A 22,297-nucleotide genomic window follows, 5' to 3' on the forward strand; every position below is an offset into this window, starting at 1 on the left:
AAAGTATAGCCTCTCTCCAAAAGTTGACCTAAGCTGATTAGGTTCTGTTTTATGGCTGGGACATAATAGACATCGGCGATGTAGCTGGAATCGCCATTCTTCATCTTGACTGGGATGTTGCCTTTACCTTTGAATGGAACCTTTGTGGTATCTCCAAAAGTAACTAGACCTTGCTTGGTCTCATCTAAATCACCAAATAACTCTCGGTAGCCGCACATGTGATTGCTGGCTCCAGTATCTAGATACCATATGTCCTCCTTTTTCTTATCAAGTCCTTGTTGGACAAGAAATGCAGTTTCTTCTCTGTCATCCTTCTCTACATAGTTAGCTTGCTCACGTATCTCCAACGGAGCTTTTCTTCTGCATTCAGTGCTATAGTGCCCAAATTGATTGCAACTATAACATTTGATATTCCTCTTGTCACGGTTATTGTAACCGCCTCCTCTTCCTCTGGGAGTGAATGCTTGTTGTCCTCGGCCTCCTCTGGTGGTGTTTTTGTCACCTCTTCCTCTAAAACTTGTATTCCAAGAACCTCTTCTTTGGAATTGCTGGAATCCTCCTCTGGATTGTTGACTTCCTGCTTGAGTGGTGTATCCACTTGATGAAGTCTCCCCTTGCTCATATCTGTCCTTAAGGGACAGCTTTGCTTGTAAGGCATGCTCAATTGCCTTATCTCCATTTCGCTTTACAATCTTCTGCTCATGAGCTTGCAAAGAACTCATAAGCTCATCAACCGTCAACTTGTCCACATCTTTGGACTCTTCAATTGCGACAACAACAAAATCGAATTTTGGATCTAGGGATCTCAAAATTTTTTCAGTAATTCGAGCATCGATGATGGCTTCTCCATTTCTCCTCATCTGGTTGACTATCACCATAATCCTTGTGTGATAATCAGAAATAGACTCCGAGGACTTCATTTGCAATAACTCAAATTCACCTCGCAAAGATTGAAGACGAATCTTCTTGATTCTGTCAGCACCTTTGTATTTCTGTTGGAGAGCCTCCCATATATCATGTGACGTTTCAGCGGAAGCTATGATCTCGAACGTATCTTCATCAAGACCTTGGTAGATGATGGTCTTGGCTTTGTTGTTCTTCTTTCTGTTGACTTTCAAGGCTTGCTTTTGTGCCTCTTGTAAAGCATCTTCTCTTTCTTTGGACTCTGGTTCATCATAACCAGTTTGTACAATATCCAAACACTCTTGTGACCCAAGAAATGCCTTCAATCTGATGCACCAACTATCATAGTTGTCTTTAGTCAGCTTCGGGATGAGTGTATGTGTACCTTCTGTAGTCATTTTACTCTTGAAATGACTATATCACCTCTTTTGAAGCCGAATTTGGCCAAACGGACACTGTAGATCGATCCGGAATGGTCCAAATAGTAGGGAACCGGTCTGACTTTGTTGAAATCGGGTCAGAAAATGGGTGAACCGGTCAAAAAATCACTTCTGTACGGCGGGCGGTTCGCTGGGTTGAACCGGGAATATTCTGTGGAATATTCTGGGAATATTCTGTGGAATATTCGGGGAATATTCCGTCGGCTCGGCTGAGGCTTTGAAAGCGGCTCGGCTCGGGATACGGCTCGGCTTGTGGCTCGGCTGGACTCGGCTTATGACTCGGCTAGGACTCGGCGTATACGGCTCGGCGCGACTCAAATATGGCGCGCGTGTGGCTCAGTCGTCTTCAACCTCGGGGCGCGTGGGATGCGCGTGGGCGATCTGGCTGAATATTCAGGAGGCGCGTGTGGGCTACCCCGAACTCCGATTTGGCTGATTTTTGCGGCAGTGAGTTCGTCTTGATGAGCTCTACACTGTGGAATGATCAAAACTTGTTTTTGACAATTTTGAAAATTCGGATATACCCCAAAACACTTCTGTTTTCCGACGAACGGGGCTCTGATACCAATTGTTGGTGGGAGAAACCACTGGTGGTGGCTTTGAAACACTCAGAGGGGATAAAACACACTGTTTTATTACACAAAACCGAAGCTTACAAATCAACACAAAAGCTTAACAATTACACGCCCTCTCTCTCTTTCTCTTACTAGTGTTCCTCTCAATTCTCTCCACACATATAACATAAGCTGGGCACTCTATTTATACACAAAAACAGAATAAGAAAATTCAACCTTCAAGTGTGAAGGCGGCTGGCGGCTGTGGGGGCGGCTGGCGGCTGCGGCTGGTGGCTGGCGGCTGGTCGGTTGGTGGCTGGTCGGTGGCAGCTGGTGGTTGCCTTCCTTGACCATCTAGAGGTTGAGTTTAATTCAACAAAATGTGCATTCCTGTTTTGTTTGATATATACAGCCTTTTCCTGAATTGCTTTTCTTCGGTGGCCAAAACTTTTTTCGGTGGGGCGACAACAACTTAACAAAGTAGCTTTTGGTATTTATTTATTTATTTGATAACTAAAGTATTGCATTAAAACGCGAAAAGATTGCATCTGCATGGATATCCATGCACATTCTGACGATCGGCCAAACAGATGATATACCCTGAAATGTGAAGCACTAGATCCCTCAAGATTTAAAACATTGGTAATTAACACTTCCATATCCAGTTTAAATCTCATTTTACTTCAAAAAAAGCTATCATATACTCAAAGCATACGCTAAACTTGCTTTGATGATGATTTTTTAGTTTTTACGAAGTATAAAATATTTTCCATTAATTGTGAGCGCAGGAATCGACTAAATTGTTTTGGAAGAAGATGAATTGAATAAGTTGATCCCTGGTGTTTACGACGATCCCAACTCCATGCATCAGTTTGGAAATCCTTAAAAACAGTTGATTTTAAGTTCTTACAAGAAAAACAATATCTTCTGAAAACTGGTAGCTATCATCTGCAGATCTGTACATCAATATCTTCTAAGAAATAATAGAAAATAAAATCATACATGATCAAAAGGGGGAGGAGGATCGCTTTATATCGCTCTGCATGCATTGCACGCATACATGAATCCGGGTTTATCATCGAAGAAAAAGCAGGATTATGATTGTACTAGTGGTGGGAGTCATTGAAAAGGAAGCCAAGCATTATGCATGCTCTCTGAATGTGTTTTTAGCAAGGGTCCATTTCCTTTGGAAAACTTGTATCCACCCGTCCCTCGGTGCTCTCGAAGAGGGCTTGCAGAATTTCAGTCCAAGAACCCTAAGAATATGGCTTTTACGTACGGGAGGCCGGAGGAGAGGAAAATGGGACTGGGATTCCTCTTTCTTGCTGTCTATGTCTAAATGGAAACTGTACTCGAGAAAGCTAACCAGATCAACCACTAAAGGTGATCCGATAGGGAAAAGGAAAGATATAGATTGGTTTGCGAGCTTTAAACAAGCACGGAGAAAGTTGCTTGCACAGCAATAAAGACGAGCAATAAATGAGTGATGATATACATACTCATCCCTAAAGCAATAAAGATATCAAGATCATCAGCTTTTTCCATCTCAAAAATGATTGAAGGATAAATTTAGATCCTAACCCAAGGTTTAAGTTGATTTGTAGAGGGTTGTTGATCGGTTTTTATCCTTTATACACCATAGAATATTTTGAAACATAGAATTACTTGAACTCTTCGAAGAACTTCCAAGTTAACAATTAAAAAGTCTTTAATTGTGGATTAAAAAAAGAAATTTAATTAATGCCAATGAGTTGTAATTCAACAAGTACCAGTGTCTCTTTTTTCTCTAAGAGATTTCAATTTCAAACGTCTCATTTATAAAGGAATCTAATTATATCCATTAAAAAAATCAGGTCTTTTAACAAAGAAAAGTATATATTTTACTAAATTAACCACCAGATAAATCAACTCAAATCCCAATTATCGAATAAATCTTCTATGCCTTGAAAATAAAAAAACAAGATGTTAATTTTAAATAACAACTACAATAATTTGATTTGAAATGATTTCCTATATAAAACAAGGGGGTCCTTGAATAGAAAACCAGGCATAGTCTCTTGAAAGGGTTTTTCGAGTCAGGGGCCATCGCCATGGAAAAACTTCTTTCCAGTTGCTAGTATAAAACCCTAACTGTCGCCTTCAGACGGGGGAGGGAGAGAGAAAACTAGAGCTAGGGTTCCTCTCTTTTGCTAAATGGAAACACTGGTGAATGCAATACTCAGATAAAGCTAACCAAAGAAACAACTAAAAGTTATCCAATACGGAAAAGAAAGATATACATTGGATTGTCAGAGAAGCACAGACAGAAAGTTAAGCACTACTAATGAAGAGCTAGCAATGGATGATGAAAAAGGAATATTGATCGAGTAAACACATTGCAAAAATATTGATGTTTTTTATTTTTTTTAAATTTTGTTCAGTTTCAAAACTCAATTAATCTTTAAAAACTCTTTTTTTTTGTTTCTTAGTTAGTTAACCCCTTCAAATCAATATATTTTTTTAAAATTCTATTTTTTTCTCTAAATAACTTAACCCCTAACCTAAATTAATTTGATTTTTTTTGAAAAATAGATTTGAGAAAAAATATCATTCTTCTAATTTTTTTGACAGGTTAGGTTTAAGTTTTTTCACATGAAAATATTTTTGTTTATTTATATAAGAATACAAATAAAAATAAATTGAAGAATGACTTCATATTTATAATGAATCTAATTTAAGCTATGCTGGGGTAACGATTTTATTCATGGTGCAGATGATATTCATATATAAATAAATACATACACTATTCGGTTCCTCTTTTCTACTATGTTTCTTTTTGTGTTCCTTCCTCTTATTTGTAAAGCAAACTTCTTATTTTTCTCACCATATTACAAAACACTTTAAGTGTTTTTCACCTCCTCACATGCTACCAGCTTATTTTGAGTTCTTTTATTAAAAGAAAGATTGATATAGGGTTATTTAAAATGATGTCTTATAAGTTTTAGAATTATTTGAAATGATGTTTATAAAATTTACAAGTTAAGTATTCAACACCTTTTATATATATATATATGTTCTCATATGAATTTAATTAAGATCTTCAGGTTTTGGAAAAATAAAATAAAATGATTTCATATAAAAAGAGATTGAAATTAGGCATGAAGTGATGAAGATTATAGGGTTTCTCACTTTCGAGGTTGCTACTCCAGAATTATGAGATTCAATATGGTTTACCAATCAACTAGTGATGTGGCCCAAGATTCATAGGCCCATTCTTCAGGTTGTTAACACATTTGGGCTCGTGCTTCTAAATTTAAATTCTCTCCCATATGCTGTAATTTTCCTATATGGACATTAAAAAAAAAAAAAAAGGAAAACCAAGCCCATTGAATTCTCTGGTACATTCTGATTTCCAAAGTGCCTGTGAAAGAGAGATCTACCTTAACTGCTGCTGCTACTCCCGGCAATCGTGGAAGAAAATGGCAAACAACAGAGGATATCCCCATTGCAGAAGATTTCTCTCAAGAAGACAATCTATTCTTACAATAGCTCTCTTCACAATCTTTGCTTTTGTTTTTTCTATTTTCCTTCTACTTTTTGGATTTGCCCCAAAGGAGGATGACATATTGAAAGATGATACAAGACTTGAAGAACCCCAACAATCTCAATCTGTGCAGCAGCAGGTACTGTTACGGTTCCCTTTTCTTAACTTTGAGAAAAGGGTTTTGCTATTTGATTTTTTCTTTTTAGTCTTACTGGTTCCTTTTGTTATCTGGAGAATTGCGCTTTTTTTGTTTGTTAATGTTAGTTATTTTCATCTTGAATTGTTTTTAGTTGCGTTTATGAGATTATGATGATTAGTTTTTTTTGGATTTGCTGATTCAGTGATGTTAGGGAGATTGAATTTCTTATCAATTGGAGAACTGGGGAACTCTTTATGGAGTTTCTTGTAGTGATTGATATTTGAGAATTATTAATTCAAAGGGAAATGTTAAATGTCTCTCTTTCATATTTTTTTTGTTTTAATGCGAGGAGTTTTGAGCTTTTGGCCTTGGATAATCAGGTGTTTTTTTCATGATTGTTGTTGAGTAGTAATGGTTTCGTCCAGGAAACTGTACTTGTGTGCTTGAGTTTTCTTGTGGTTTTTTCGGGATAAAAATCACTTGAGAGATTGCTGATTGGATCATGGGGAAGTTAGAATGTTCCAACTACACCAAATCAACCTGAACCTGAACCTGAACTTTTCTGGGTTCACCTTGGAGGAAGTTGTACATGCTTCTGTCAAGAATTTATCCCAAGTAAAGTAAAAAATGTCACTTGAATTCCCTTTAACTTTGAAAAAGGCTTGAAGCTAAATGTAGATTGAACAGACAAATGATAAACATAGTAGTTAAGAATGGAATGAATCCAAGTGGGAGGGAGCATAAATTGACAGCAAAAGTTTCTGTGAATGTCAAATTAGAAACAGGGGTCAGTATCCTTGTAATTGCAAACTTTTGAAGACATGGTTTTATCTTTTGAGCATTTTGGGAAGGCTGTTGAAAGGCATTAATGTGGGAGGGCCACTGTGAGATGGACCTACTTTCATGTCAATATTGAATGCATTGAATTTGTTTTGTGCTTGGTTATTATGACAAATAAAGATTGTTTCATGTAAAGTGGCTTATCAAAACATGTCACAAAATTCTTCTTACACCTTTCATTTTTAAAATACAACAGAAAAATATCATTCTATGTTTGATAAAGCTTTAGAGAGCTCACATCCTTTTTAGAAAATAACTGGTATTAATATTTTAAAGAAAGTAAGGCTGCTCTGCTTCTAATTTTGCAGGTGTCAGATGAAAACCTTTGGGGTGCTTCTCTAAGCCATGGTTTGCACCCATGTATCAAGCCAACAGCTAGACATAAAGGTTTAAAAAATAAACATATACTTGTGCCTTCCTTTTCTGTTTGTATGGGTCTTTCCATCTGTCCCAAGTTTTAATTTGTAATTAACATTTACATGAACCTGCTTTCTTTTTTATTCAGTAGTTTTGTTTTTGTTTTTTGTTTTTTTTATATAGTTTTTTCCCCTTTAAATTAAAGGATACTAGGTGTATCATGTGTGGTTGTTGAGTAATGCACTAGCCTGGAACCTTGTACATGTATGAATTCTTTTTTCATTTTTCTTTGGCTTTCTCTCTCTCTCTCTCTAGTCTTTTCTAAATTCAACTTGCAAATGTCAGCTGCCCAAGGATCAGATCACTATATAACTGTGAGAAGCAACGGAGGACTAAATCAAATGCGCACTGGTGTAAGTTCAATACCATCTGTATTTTGCTTACTGTTTTCTGCATTCATTCTCTTCATGGTTTATGTTATTGGGTGTTAAAAATCCTGTCCATAATTTCAAAGTACCAAAACGGCTTTTTCATTTGATAGCAAGATGCCAAAAAGGTTCTGAATAAGTATCATTTATGAATTTTCAAAGTATCTTTTATGCAATCATACATCTCCCTTATTCATTATGAAGTATAGTAATGAAGGTTTATTCAATGAATGAATATTTTGTGAATAGTTAACTCATTGCAAATGCATGTGAAGATGCTTGAAGTATGCTGTCCATTGTTTCATATACGTCTTGGATGAGCACATGCAAGATAAAAATGTAATATAACCACAGGATAGTGTTGTGAACTACTGGTAACTGGTGAATATGTGAACGGGGCTTCACATTTCTGCTAGAGTACAACCTAATTCTGGCCGAAAAATTTCATCTATATAAACTCAATAACCTTGTCTTCCTGCAGATCTCAGACATGGTGGCTGTGGCACACATTATGAACGCTACCTTAGTCATCCCTCAACTGGATAAACGGTCATTCTGGCAAGACACGAGGTGTTCTTTTAGCAATCATATATGGTGTTCTTTTGAAATGTTTCAGTTCACATCCCCTGTTTCTTTTCAAGTTTTCTTCTTTCTCCTACTAAATTGTTCACTTAACGTGACCCAAATGTATAGCACATTTTCAGACATATTTGATGAGCTTCATTTCATTACAACCTTACAAGATGATGTAAGGATTGTTAAGGCGCTTCCGAAGGAATTGGAGTCAATTCCTCGGGCTAGGAAACACTTCACCTCCTGGTCTGGCATGGGTTACTACGAAGAGATGGCTCGACTATGGAAGGACTATCAGGTAAAGGAGATTAATTTTTTCAACCTCTAGTAGTCTTGAGTACAAATGGTGGTAATGATTGACATGTATATGAAATTATTGCTTTGCATATATAATCGTCTAATTTAGAACTGTGAATTTCAGATTTCAAGTACAGTGAAATTAGAAGAGCAGCTGGTGCATGCTTGTTATAAAACTAAGCAGAAATTGAAACTAGGTGTTTTGATCTAATCCAACTTGCTTTATAGGTGTTTTTATCTAATCCAACTTGCTTTATGCAAACACTAGGATGAACCCTCTTTACATGCTATATGCACTTAGTTCATTTGTTTCACATCTTATGAACATAGTTGAAATGGGAAAACTGCTTGTGTGCAGTCTGCTTCAACCCCTTTTTTTCCCGTCTCCAAAATCATTGTTTTGGAGTTCCTTTTTCTTTTTCCCTTTTGCTTCAGAAAGGACAACTTTGTGAGAAGGTGTTGATCGATTCGTGTTGGTTGTAATTGTGATCTTCTCTGATTTAATGTGCGTGTTGCCATCTAATAACTTAAGATTTTGTTTTGGATGTTTGCAGTGTTGAAGAACCTACTGTCATATCTTGTATTTCATTGTTGTTGCTGCTTCCCCCACATTCTAGATCACCACAAATTGCCATTCCCATGCATGCTAATTTTGTGTGATTTTTTTGTGTTTGCATGTGAGAAAGGTGTCAAGTAATTGCATGGTAGTTATATATGAAGTTTGGTACAGTCTGCGGAAAGTTACTGCATTTTCTAATAGGGTGCATATTGACGCAGCAGATAGCAAAGATAAAAGTTAGGGTTCTCAAGCCCTAAACTTACGACCTTAAACACTATAAAGGAATAGAGAAAATCTCTTATATTTTATTAAAAAATATATGAATAATAATCTGATGTTAAAACAACATCACAACTATTTAAATAGATCCTAAAACCGACCTAAACAAGAAACCTAAGCTAAGTAAGAAACAAATAATTAAAATCTGAAATTAACTGGGAAAATAATTAAAATAGAAAAAACAACAACTTCTGAGCCTAATTTTGGAAGATTCTATTTGAAAGATTATATGGTTTGATGAACGGCAAAGTGGGTCTCTATAAGAACTCGGCCCATTGAATTATATGACCATTTGAGTCTAATCCAACAATCCGATCTTATGTTATTGATGTTTTTGTCAAGCTTCATATCTGATGCGTCTGAGCTTCTTCATGGATTTCTTTTCAGATTTGGCCTTGTCTATCTAGTCCATAAACATGTTTGCAATATGTTCGATGTCATATGGGTTTATTTTATCTTCATGAAGATGTCTAGTCACTTCAAAAAACAATTCATGAAAGTGTCAAGTTTTGTACTTTAGGTGTGTGAATAAGCACTTTTCATTGCATAAGCCCTGCACATTAGTTCTGGGGCCTTCTGCTATTATTAAAATGTTTGATCATGGCAATATCTTAATCTCTGCAGGTAATTCATGTTGCGAAGTCAGATTCCCGGCTGGCAAACAATGATTTGCCTCTTGATATACAGAGGTTGAGATGTCGTGCTCTATACCGTGCTCTCCGTTTTTCTCCTTCAATTGAAAGGCTAGGAAAGGTTTGGAACACTTGTCCTCTTCTATTAGCACCTCTGTAACTTTTGCTCAAGTTTAAACTGGATTCCGGTGAATTATGCCTATTGAAATGGCTGAAGTCTCCAAGAATTTTCAACACTGAACTTTGAAAGGCATTACCCATTACCATTTTAGATGCTCATGATTTAAAAGATTAAAACTCAATGTGCATGATCTTGAATTTACATTCATTTTCAGTATTGATGCATTGAGGTCTCCTATGGGGATTCCTGCTAAATTAGGTTCTGAGAATGCATGACGATGACACCACAGAAGCTTGTGGAGCGTCTGAGATCACACAGCGGAAGATACATTGCTCTCCATCTGAGATATGAGAAGGACATGCTCTCTTTTACTGGCTGTACATATGGGCTGACTGAGGCAGAATCTGAAGAGCTGCGAATAATGAGGTAAGGATGTGTTTGTGCGTGGGTATGTCTCTGAAATACAAGTGTGATAGATAGACATATAATCCATATATATCAGCCAAGGATAGAGCAGTTAGGGAGAGAAGCAACCTTGCTTCCTCATATTAACATTTTCTAGTTGTCCTTAACTTCAACATCCAAGTAATAAATCTGAAATGCTGAGAGCAATCATTAGCATTTTCTAATTGTCCTCAACTTCAAGATCATAATAATAAATATGAAATGATGATATGCTCTCAGGACTCTCTCAAATTTTGAGTGCTGTTTGAGGATGCATTCCTGCTATATCAAGAGATATCCATGAGAACTTCATTATCGAGATTGTTGTTGAACAGTGTACTAGAAAATTCAATTGGTTTAATGTCTGAAAATTAGAGAAGATGGGTCTTGTTTTCTATTATGTTGACGCAGTTGACTAGAGAATGCCAAAGTCTTCAAGTGTTTCTTTTGCTGTCAGATATATTTGTTTATCAATAACTTATGCTTATCTTGTCATTTTTCTCAGGGAGAATACTAACCATTGGAAGGTTAAAAAGATAAACTCAACAGAACAGAGGGTGGGAGGCTTTTGCCCTCTAACTCCGAAAGAGGTGGGAATATTTCTTGAATCTCTTGGGTATCCTCCAATAACAACAATTTATATTGCATCGGGGGAAATTTATGGTGGTGAAGCTCGCCTTTCAGAACTTAAGTCTCGCTTCCCAAATATAGTTTCCAAGGTTTGATGATAATTTTATGATTTAATTTCATTGACATGGTTTGATGCCATCAAAACTGCCAGTAACAATGAAGTGGTTGTCGGGTTGATATCAGGAAGCATTGGCTACAGCAAAGGAGTTAGAACCATTTGCCAATCATGGCAGTCAAACTGCAGCACTTGATTATATTATTTCTATAGAGAGCAATGTCTTTGTTCCCTCTCATTCAGGTAATATGGCCAGAGCTGTTGAGGGCCACAGAAGATTCTTAGGACACCGCAGGACAATCAACCCAGACAGGTATGGACCCAGTCACGGTGTTGTGTTATTGAATTCAACTAGGGTTGCATGGGAACTGAAAATTAGGTCTTATTTGAGTAACCCACTTCTTATACGCCTTTTGATGAGAAGAATCAAGAATCAAATGCTGGCACAAAATCGAATGTGGATTTGCATGGGCACCCTCTGTTTTTGGAATTGTGGTTGAAGATGGATGTTGATATAAATTAGTTTCCTTTTCTTCTTCTTCTTTTTTTTTTTTTGTTTGTTTGTGTGGGAATACATAACACATGCTTGCACACGCACGCACTGCATTCTGTATATAATTCCTTCTGACTATCTCCTGTCCCTTGTGTGAATAATGTGATCCAGGAAAGGACTTGTTGAACTATTTGATAAGCTAGAAAGTGGAGAGCTGAAATTAGGGTCCTCATTTTCTCACCTTGTTCAAGAAATGCACAAGAACAGGTAACTCTATTGAAAGTTTATACTGTCTATTTCTGCTTCTTTTTTTCTCTGTTTTTGTGTTTTCGTTTTTGTTGTGCATCTCTATCAATTTTTTGTACTCAATTGCATCGTGTAATCTCAAACCATTCTGTACCACTGCTTGTAGTTTTGATAATTGAAATTGTTGCATTTTGTTTATCATGATTTGTAAACATACAAATTGCTTATGCAGCGGTAAGACGTTTCGATTAAACATACTCAAGTAACTGCAGGGACTCACTCTGTTTTAATCGAAATTGCAGGCAAGGAGCTCCAAGAAAAAGACATGGTCCCTTGCCAGGAATAAAAGGCCGAGCACGTTTGAGGACTGAAGAATCTTTCTATGAGAATCCATATCCAGAGTGTATCTGCCGATCAAAGACAGCAGTTTGAAATGAAGTTAATACCCTCAAGTTAGACGTTACATCAGATTTCCAAGTTTTGTATCCGACAGTGTATGGCGGTGACTAAAATCAACAAGAAGCTAGCTGGTTGTCCGAACCAAAATCGATGGAGCCTAGCCAGCATTCATTCTTTTAGTTCTTAACATTAGCAGAGTTAGAGGAGGGGAGAAGGACTTGCATGGCCACTAGCAGAAAACCCAGATTTCGTTGTTGTATCACTCATATACTTATATTATGGTTTGGTATGTAAAACAGTGTATCTCATGTGAGTGCTGACCGAAAATTATCAGCCCGCCCTTTTGCCCGTCTGGCCACTGTGATCCTGAGAGCATTTCATTCAATTATCCATTTTGTTGGGACAGAAAGTAAAGAAAGAAATATCTTTTTTTATTATTATTATTTTGAAATAGAGCCCATTGGGATTCTTTTTGCCCTGGGGCCATGAGATTTGCTTTTTAAAATTTTAATTTAACAATAAATTCCATGTTTCTACTATTTTTGACATGAGGTATTATGGCATGAAAGAAAAAAAAAAAAAAGGATTTGTGAAACCTTCCTTTCTGTCACACAACACTTTAATAATATAGTTTTTAATGGTTTTATATCCAAGGCAAAGGTTAATTAGATTTGAATTTTTTTTAATAATATTGTTTTGACAATTTATTCTTTTTAAAAAAATCAATGAATTGATGGTAAAGTTTTGATTAGATTTTTATCTTGGATTGACCTAAAATTTTTGTGGTTAAATTGCTTTTATTTTTTAATTTAAATTAGTTTAAGTTTCAGCTTGTTGGGACATTAAGTTAATTTACGGTGTTGATCCAGGTTTCATAACTAGAACTGTTGTTTTGGCTTGATGAATTTGTAAATTGTTGAAATGTTTGGAAAATTTGTTATGTTCTTTTAATCAAGCTAATAATATGATAGTTTATATATTAAGTTTTTATATTTAAGTCTTTTTTTAAATGAATTCAATTATCATATTAAGGTTTTTTTAAGCTATAATTTCTTAACTTTATGAATAATATTAAAAATGATTTCAAATATCATATTAAGAAAATAAACATTGAGGTATAAGGAAATAATATTATTTAATAGTTGCTAACACATTTGCATCCTCCTATATCCCTACCATTTAAAACGGCACCGTTGGAAGGTTTATCATGGATCATCACCTTCTTCTCATCCCAAAACCCCTGCACAAAAACCCAGAGAAGGAAATGGGCAACAAATAAAACAAAAATCCAAAATATCCCTTTCCAATCCAAACCCACATTCGCTGCTATTCATCAAACTAATTCCCGAGAGAGAGAGGAATCCAATTTCTTTTCCTTTCCTCTTCAAACTGATAGTATTCTAATAATAAATACTAGTAGTAGAGAAATGAAATCCCTCGTTTCGAATTCAATTCTTCAAATCCCAAATTCATCTCTAGCCATTCAATTCCCTCATAAGCTTGTTTTCAAAACCAAATTAAGCTTCAGAGATCGTCACTCACTTCTCTTTAGGAATCACAAGTCACTTAAATTCACTGCCTTTGCTGCTTCTTCTTCTAACTCGGTTACTTCTTCATCTAACTCAGCACAAGTAGCTGAAGAAGACCCCGAGTCCACACAGTTATTCGAGGTTTTTATTTATCTTTTCCTCTCTTCTTTTTATGCATTAGCATTTTTATTTTTTATTTTATTTATAACAAAGTTGGGTTCTGTTTGGTTACAGGAAAAGTTCATTGGAAAAAAAAAAAAAAAAACTGAAGTGAATTCTCTATTTTTGTTTTAATATTACGCTGTTTTTCATTTCATTTGTTAGGAAACTGGAAATTTCAGTTTATATATATATATATATACTTGATTTATTTATTTTCCAAAAAAAATTAAGTTTTGTTTGGATACTGAGAAAGTGCGGAAAGAAAATGTAGCTACACGGTCCTGAATTCATATTTATCTATCCCCAAGTTCTGAAATATTTTATTTTATTTTATTCCGAAAATGAACCACTGTTTGGTCTCTCAGAAAGTGAGAAGAAAATAGAAGGGCTATCTTTGTATTTCTATGATTTGGTAACAATAAAGTACATTTTTTAAAATTTTTATTTATAAAACCTCTCAAAGATTGTAACTTTATTTCTGTGTAACTTTTTAGAAACTGAAAGAAGCAGAAAGAAAAAGAATTAATAAATTGGAAGAATTGGACAGAAAGGCAGATATACAATTAGAGAGGAATCTAGTAATGGCTTCAGACTGGAGCAGGGCATTGTTGATGATGCGAGGAAAGTTAAAAGGAACGGAATGGGATCCTGAGAATTCTCATAGGATTGATTTTAGTGATTTTTTGAGACTTGTTAACTCCAATAATGTCCAGTTTATGGAGTACGCAAATTACGGCCAGAATGTTTCAGGTTGGAAAGTTGTTCTTTTTAATCTTTGCTGCTGTATATATATTTTTTTCTGGGTTTTAGTTCTTTTAACTGTTTTTAGTGGTTAATGAATAATTAGTGCTTTTTATGTGTACTTGCGTTTGCTGGGATTGTTTTTGCAGCAACTGGGTCGAGTACATTGCTTCGTGCATTCTCTTAGTCCATTTATTAGAGACATTATAGGAAATGATGTTCTTTCTTTTTAAAATAATTGATTAGTGTGCAAATGGAATTCTCAATGAGATTAAGAATGTTGCCAGAAAAATATCTGATTAAACTTATCCCAGTCAAGCCTCAAATGCAAGCCTAATCAAGTTGGCCACATGAGTCGTTTTTCGAATTCCATTACAAAAACTAATGTTCTGCATAATTGAGTAGAAGTTAATATATTAGAATCATAATCTTTATAAAATATCTCCTTGGATTTCATCATGTAACATACAATGCAGCCTTTTCTTTTTTCTGGCCCCTGGATTAAGGCAATGATGTTCCGTTTATTTATTCCTTATGAACAAATGTGTTTCCCATTGCAAATTTCTTTCTCATATTGCAGTCCCTGCTATTGATGCTAAAGTTCAGATGCATCATCCAAGTGAATCTTCTGGTCTTTTGTAATGCTGATTTTATTGTTATTTAATCGTAGACTTCCTGAAGGCATAGTTTGCCTTTTACCTCATCACCTTATAATAGATCTATATTCTGAACGAGGCCTACACCTTACTCATCGTGTGTTCATTTGAGATTTTCAGCTGAAAATTTATTGCTCATATGAACAGTGATTCTTCCATACTACAAAGAGGCAAAAAAGGAAGGATCAGAAGGAAATTCAAACAAAGAAATCATTTTCCGGCGCCATGTGGTTGACCGTATGCCAATTGATTGTTGGAATGATGTTTGGCAAAAGTTGCACCAGCAAATAGTCAATGTTGATGTCCATAATGTGAATGCAGTCCCTGCAGAAGTCTACTCCACTGTTGCAACTGCTGTCATATGGGCAATGCGACTTGCTCTTTCTATTGTGTTATATCTCTGGATTGATAATATGACAAGACCTATTTATGCGAAGTTAATACCTTGTGACTTGGGAAAGCCGAGCGAAACAGTTAGGCAGCCACTCAAGCGTCGCGCACTTGGGTCATTAGGCAAGAGTAGGTAAGTGGAAAATTGTCAGAATTTAGAAGCTTTGCTTAAACTATATTTAATTTAAAATCAAGAAAATAATAGTGTGGAGAGTTGGTGTCCTAATAATTGTTATCTATTATCCATTGCCAGTTTAGAACTTTGGTAACACTAAAGTTAATTGATGGACTACAATCCAGTGATCATTTTCATCTACTATATGGTCCACAGGCTTGCATGTGTTATCTAGAAATCTCTTACTAGTTGTTTTCAAAAGAATCATTATTCTGTTTATGGAAATTAATTCAAATTTGATTAGATCTTCCAAGCTCCCTTGAAACTTCTGTTCATGCATGTATTCTCTATGGTTTCTGTGTTAATTGTTTCAAATATTGTTGTTTCCGGAAAAGGGATTTATTTAATGGTTACTATTGCATGTCTTAACATTATTACAGTTTTGCAATTAAATCATGACAACTTTAGATGGTTTTGTGGGCATTTTGGTTTTTTTCCCCCCTGCAATGATGCACTTGGGGTCTAATTTCTGACTTCCTTTCCACCAGGGCAAAGTTTATATCAGCAGAAGAAACCACCGGTGTTACCTTTGATGATTTTGCTGGCCAGGAATATATAAAGAGGGAACTGCAAGAGATTGTACGCATTTTGAAGAATGATGAAGAGTTTCAAGATAAAGGTATCTATTGCCCAAAAGGTGTCCTTCTCCATGGGCCTCCAGGAACTGGTAAAACACTGCTCGCTAAAGCCATTGCTGGTGAAGCAGGACTGCCTTTCTTTGCTGCAAATGGCACAGATTTTGTAGAGGTGTGGACATACTTTACATCTAAAAGGAATAGCCATTTCTTTTGTTTCATGGTTTTGGTTGTTTTCTGTTGTCAGCCTCTGCTGATAGGATAAAGTTCACGATGCTTCCTTAGTAGCTAATTATCTTTTTCATGAAGCACCACTTATTTTTGCTTATGTAACTACTTCACAAGTTTGATAAATTCTGTGCTACTCGTTTGTAACAACTGCCTGGCAATTGTGATTGGCATTGCTTCTTATTCTTGACTTTCACTCTTATTAAATCTCTTCCATTTTCCCATTTTAGTCATTTTGAACTCTTTGAACTAAAAGAAAATTGTCTAACTAACGAAGTTGACTTTCTAGATGTTTGTAGGAGTGGCAGCATCTCGTGTCAAGGATCTTTTTGCTAGTGCCAGATCATTCGCTCCTTCCATCATCTTTATTGATGAAATTGATGCCATTGGTAGCAAGCGTGGTGGACCTGATATTGGTGGGGTAAGATAGTATGTACTATTGCCTGCATTCATTAAGTTTCACTAATGAAATGATATGAACAAAAACATACAGGAGCTTCAGTGGCAATTATACAGCTGCAAAGGAAATTAAGGAGCTTCCATTTAGTTTTTAAAGTCATACTGACTTTAATAGCAACATGCAATAAAATTCACAGCAGAACTTAACAAATTAGTCTCTCAACCTTCCTGCCACAAGACCAATAAATGACCAGGAAAAAAACTGGAAATATTGCAGTGTATTTGTTTTATTTACTTATTCATTGTGATATCCAGCAGTTGAAGTTTGGTCGAGCAGCACAGCAATTAACATTTTATAAGCCTTTGTTGATATATCAGTGACTTCTGCACACAAACTGGAACATAATTCTTTTATCTCTCCCTCTCCCTCTCCCTGAATTCAGTGCATCCATGCAATTGTTTGTGTAGGGTGGTGCAGAGAGAGAGCAAGGTCTGCTTCAGATACTGACTGAGATGGATGGATTTAAGGAATTTACATCACAGGTGTGCTTGTATTATTTATTTGGGCTGGTGACATTGAAATTTTTTGATAAACAGCTAATCTTGGGTTTGTCAGGTGCTGGTTATAGGAGCAACAAATAGACTTGATATTCTTGATCCTGCTCTCTTGAGAAAAGGACGTTTTGACAAGATTGTGAGAGTTGGTTTGCCATCTAAGGATGGCAGATTGGCAATATTGAAGGTATTTCTTCAAAATGATAAAAAATTCAAGATCTCTAAATTTGTGTTGACATCATCACTGGGACTTAACTTGTGCAGGTGCATGCTAGAAATAAATTTTTTCAGTCAGAAAAGGAAAGGGACACTCTACTGCAGGAAATTGCTGAGCTTACAGAAGATTTTACTGGGGCAGAGCTGCAGAACATACTGTGCGTAATGCCTAACGCATAGTTCTACATATTGACTATGCACAGTTCTACTTCTGATTGAATATCAGTAAAAGGAGATGCTAATTTCTTCATAAACTGAATGACAGGAATGAAGCTGGAATTTTGACTGCCAGGAAGGATTTAGACTATATTGGGCGAGAAGAACTTTTAGAGGCCTTGAAGAGGGTTAGGGCTGCTCTTTTTCTGTATCTCTTTTTGCACAAAATAACAATTTTTTTCTTAAAATAAATGTGAAAACCATGTTTACTTCCACTTCCAACATTCTCTTTTTCTCAATTCATTTGCTATGTGATTGTGCAGCAAAAAGGCACATTTGAAACAGGACAAGAAGATAGTACTGAAATTCCTGAGGAATTGAAATTAAGATTGGCATACAGAGAAGCAGCTGTTGCTATTCTTGCATGCTACCTTCCGGATCCCTTCCGCCCTTTCACAGAGGTAATTGAAGAATATGCTCCAGGGTTGTATTTTGTGATCAAGTGTTGAGATATCTGACAGTTATGTTTTTGAATGTATCTTCTCCTGCAGACTGATATAAACTCTATCACCAGCCAGCCTAATATGCGTTATGCAGAAACTGCAGGAAGGATTTTTGCAAGGAAATCAGATTATGTGAACTCTATAGTGCGTGCATGTGCTCGTAGGTTACATGAATCTTGTTCTAGTCTTAAAATATCATTGTTACATGCATTTATGTTTAGCATTTGTTTTAAAACAGATTAATGTAGTCTGTTTTATGGATCAATGCTGTGGACTTTTGGATATGTTTTTGTTTGTTTTTCTATCATTTTATAAAAGGAAATCTGTTTTGAAAGCAAATAAATGAATTTTTATTCTTCCTACCTAGAGCATTTAAATCAAGCATCCCATCAAGCAATCTTTGTTTCCCTGCATAATTGGATCATATTTTGCTTTAAAAAACTCAAGGTTTAAATTTTGGTTTAATTATCGAGCTCTGAGTTTAAATCCTAAATATCCTCTTTTTTTTTCTTCTTTTTTTTTTTAATTTCTGTTAACATTTTCTTTAAGCTTCAAGTTTTGGGGGAGTTTATCATCTGGAAAATACTGACCTAAGGATTTGCTTTAACTTCCAAGAATTCTCCTCAACAATTATTTAATATAACAGTCTTACATTTACATAATTTCACTAGATAAAGAAAAAGTGCCAAACAAAAACAAATGGAAAAACACCAAGGAACTGCATGTGGAGTCTTATTGGGGAAAGATTTTAATCACAAAACAATTAGAAAGAGTCTCCCGCATACTTCATCTTTTAGGCACCTTCTGACTGTTGGCCTTGATTGTAATTTATGCTTTAACTCCTATTTAGCAGTCTTCTGAATCAGGTCTCATCACTGAATCATACTCATGGACTGTGTATTAAAAGGCTTTATTGTTGTTTCTTCTTTCCTTTCCTTGTCTTTGTATTTTTTTTCCCCTTGAAGCATATAAGGAGTTTTACTGGTAATTTGATGCAGCTAGAGTGATTGAGGAGGAGATGTTTGGGATAAACAACATGTGTTGGATCTCCGCAAAGGCTACCTTGGAAGCTTCACGCCATGCAGAATTTCTTATTCTCCAAACTGGGATGACAGCATTTGGGAAAGCATTCTACAGGAAACATAATGATCTTGTGCCCAATGTATATTTCTGGGAACCAATTGCCAAATCTGTTAGAGCTTTATGCACATTTTTGAATAGATTTTCTGAATGCATATATTGCATTTGTAATTTTTTTTATTTTTTATTTTTCACAACAGCTTGCAGCTAAACTTGAAGCTCTGCGAGATGAATACATGCGATACGCTGTGGACAAATGTTCATCTGTCCTGAGAGAGTATCATTCAGCTGTAGAAACAATTACAGGTTACATTTTTGGCTTTATCAATTTGTTAATATTTTATTTGTTGAAACTTGGTCATTTGAGGCAGTTCTATATGTGAAATGCTTGATATCTGTTGGCCTCATTCCTTCATTCTGTGCAGACATTTTACTTGAGAAGGGACAGATAGAAGCGTCAGAAATTTGGGACATATACAAAAGAGCTCCTCGAATACCTCAAGTGAGTTCTTGACCTTATCCTTGAATATGATTATTTCAAGTTGCTTATTACAGAAATTGAGTTTAGAATTGGTCTACGATTTCTTTTTGAATTTTCTTAAAACACTATTATCTTGACTGTTACTATCCTGATTTGATTTATTTGATTTTAGTTTTATAGTCTGGTTCTGCAGAAATTTGTGCCAGTTGTTCTCTTGTGTCATTTAAAAATAATTTGGGACATGTTACACAATATTAAACTTGTGAAGTGCTTGCAGAGTATAAAAAACATGTTTATATGACGATGTCTTACATTTACTTGTAGACATTTTAAGGGGGATAGGTCAAATTATACTGCAACATCAAGTTCTGATGGCACTTGCAATATCTCAAATAAGTGGTGATGAAAATAATTAGGTTACAAGTTTTGTTTAGATAAAGGAAAACCTGTAAAGGAAAAAGGGTAGACCAGGGAAGGAGAAGTTGCAAAAAACATCAAGGTTCATGGCAGCTCCTCTCCTTCTCTGCTCTCATGCTTGTTCAGTTAACTTGTCATACCACAGTTTCTAGATGTTTAAATAATAAAGGGTTGATGATTGGGATATTTATGATGATTCAAGCATTTTAATTTCTGTATTCTATTACTCATTATTCAGCCCGCTGTAAATCCTGTTGATGAATATGGAGCCCTAATTTATGCTGGACGATGGGGGATCCATGGGATTACCCTTCCTGGGAGGGTTACATTTGCACCTGGAAATGTTGGGTTTGCAACCTTTGGTGCACCCCGCCCTATGGAGGTAATGAAGTAGTGTGAATTCCAGTAGTCCACATTAAATTCATTGTTGTGCTAGCAATGCTGACTGTTTCTTTTTCAAATGGTTTCGTGAACAGACACAAGTTGTCAGTGATGAAACTTGGAAGCTAATGGATGGTATCTGGGATCAAAGGGTTCAAGAAATAAGATCTGAAGCTTCAATGGAGATTGAAGAAGACAAGGAGAGGCCACAACTTTTGATGGCCAGCCATTTCCTTTGAAAACAGATGGGTTTTTTCTTAGATATAAAAAAGGTGGGGGTTTTTTCTTCATTGTTTGTATTCAGTTACTTCTCATGCTCTTTCTTTCTTTCTTCCATTGTCTTTCTGGGTGGTGGAGTTTCATGAAATGCATAAAGACAAGCAAATGATGCACACTGTCCATTGCAGTCAACTCATAGAAGACATTTCCCTTCCCTTACAGTCTCCTTTTCCTTTTTGGTCGGTTACATAAACTTGTTCCATAGGCAAGATGCAGTTGCTTCTTGCCATGAAGAATGGGCCTCAAAAATTTCAGGGGAAAATGAAGAGGAAATAAAACTAAACCACTTTCTGTTATTTATTATTGCTCTGTAATTGTAGTGGGAAATTTTGGTTTGAACCACTTGCATTTTCTAAGAGTTTATTTTGTAAAATCTTATCCTTTTGATAAGTAGCATAAAGTCTTGAAAAATCATCAGCAAGCTCCACCACCCTTGAATCCTCCACGCTTGCCAGAGGCTGGATCAACCTGGAAGTTGGGTTCACTGTCTCCCCCCAAGAACATAATTAGTGAGCACATACTTGGGCTGGACAAGTTGTCAAACCAAGTTAAGTGTTGCATGGAATAGGAATCAAAGCATGTTGGTATAGAAACAACTTTGTTGTTATGATATCCGCTGAGCATTTTTCTTTTTTTGGTGACAGTTTATGGTCCTGCTGCCAGTCTTGTTCGCTAACTTTGTGGCTGTTTATCTTTTTCTACAATATGATTGAAGCTTCTTTTCTGTTGAAACAGTAGCAGCACATTATTTTTGTATACTAATATGTTGGTCTGAGACTCTCAGCTCCTATGTGCAGGTGGACTTGCAATCTCACAAAGGCTATGTCTCCATGGTAACAGGTCTTTTACTTGCATTATTATCATAGTTTTCCAAGATTAAGCAGGATTGTCAAATCTGAGAAAGGGTTGAATTCAGTCAATCTCAAAGATACAGGTGCTAATTGTGAATCCATCAGCAGACAATTTGTTCAGTATCAACTGTTGTTGTATGCTATGATTACTACACAAGGGCCACCATGGAAGTGGGAAATGGAAAGACTTTTTTCAGTGGTCGATTTTTAATTGGTTGCTATCAGTTTAGATATCCAGGCAAATCAATTATTTGAATTTTAGCAAGTCAAAGCTTGCCAGAATTAAAAAAACTGGTGAATTAGTCAATCATCTTCAATTTGCTACCATCCCATTATATTTATAACAACTGCAATTAAAAATAATTGAATAGCGTTTTTCTGGTAAATGTCTAGCATGGATTTGCAGAGACATTTTCTCAAATATTAATGTTGTTTACAAGTGATTGAAAAACAAGAATATCTTATAAATGAAAGCAAATATTTGGAGAGCTATAACCTCTTCAATGGTAGATCTGATGGCAAGGGAGGAGCTCTCATTGACATGGAGCAAAGTATGACCATTAAGGACCAGCACAAGCACACCCGCCACGAGCTTGAATACCAAGTAAGTC

General features: G+C 35.9%; 2 protein-coding genes across 6 annotated transcripts; both read left to right on the forward strand.

The window, feature by feature from the left end:
• The first annotated feature begins 5,237 nt into the window (after positions 1–5,237).
• Positions 5,238–12,352, forward strand: LOC118032273 (O-fucosyltransferase 38). 3 transcript variants are annotated; one of them, XM_035036941.2, is made up of 11 exons: positions 5,238–5,559; positions 6,708–6,786; positions 7,072–7,169; positions 7,666–7,754; positions 7,878–8,055; positions 9,517–9,645; positions 9,935–10,071; positions 10,595–10,808; positions 10,903–11,087; positions 11,439–11,534; positions 11,816–12,352. In XM_035036941.2, exons 1-11 carry the CDS (start codon positions 5,356–5,358, stop codon positions 11,943–11,945), a joined length of 1,539 nt encoding a protein of 512 aa, XP_034892832.1. In that variant the 5' UTR covers positions 5,238–5,355; the 3' UTR covers positions 11,946–12,352. The 3 variants fall into 3 exon arrangements, with proteins under 3 accessions (XP_034892832.1, XP_034892839.1, XP_034892849.1); XM_035036948.2 differs by having other exon boundaries at positions 7,102–7,169; XM_035036958.2 differs by lacking the exon at positions 6,708–6,786 and having other exon boundaries at positions 5,420–5,559; positions 7,102–7,169.
• Positions 12,353–13,115: 763 nt separating this feature from the next.
• On the forward strand, positions 13,116–21,988 carry LOC118032296 (probable inactive ATP-dependent zinc metalloprotease FTSHI 4, chloroplastic). 3 transcript variants are annotated; one of them, XR_012169920.1, is made up of 18 exons: positions 13,116–13,582; positions 14,098–14,353; positions 15,148–15,523; positions 16,054–16,312; positions 16,658–16,789; positions 17,236–17,310; positions 17,384–17,509; positions 17,587–17,696; positions 17,804–17,882; positions 18,018–18,155; positions 18,246–18,357; positions 19,196–19,359; positions 19,478–19,583; positions 19,703–19,779; positions 20,414–20,557; positions 20,652–20,828; positions 21,230–21,382; positions 21,480–21,539. XR_012169920.1 is itself a non-coding variant. In XM_035036968.2 (17 exons), exons 1-16 carry the CDS (start codon positions 13,340–13,342, stop codon positions 20,793–20,795), a joined length of 2,541 nt encoding a protein of 846 aa, XP_034892859.1. In that variant the 5' UTR covers positions 13,116–13,339; the 3' UTR covers positions 20,796–20,828; positions 21,633–21,988. The 3 variants fall into 3 exon arrangements, 2 of the variants coding, with proteins under 2 accessions (XP_034892859.1, XP_073265440.1); XM_035036968.2 differs by lacking the exons at positions 21,230–21,382; positions 21,480–21,539 and adding an exon at positions 21,633–21,988; XM_073409339.1 differs by having other exon boundaries at positions 21,230–21,539.
• The last annotated feature ends 309 nt before the right edge of the window (positions 21,989–22,297 follow it).

The sequence above is a fragment of the Populus alba genome, chromosome 5 (assembly GCF_005239225.2).
Source record: "Populus alba chromosome 5, ASM523922v2, whole genome shotgun sequence".
Taxonomy (NCBI): domain Eukaryota; kingdom Viridiplantae; phylum Streptophyta; class Magnoliopsida; order Malpighiales; family Salicaceae; genus Populus; species Populus alba.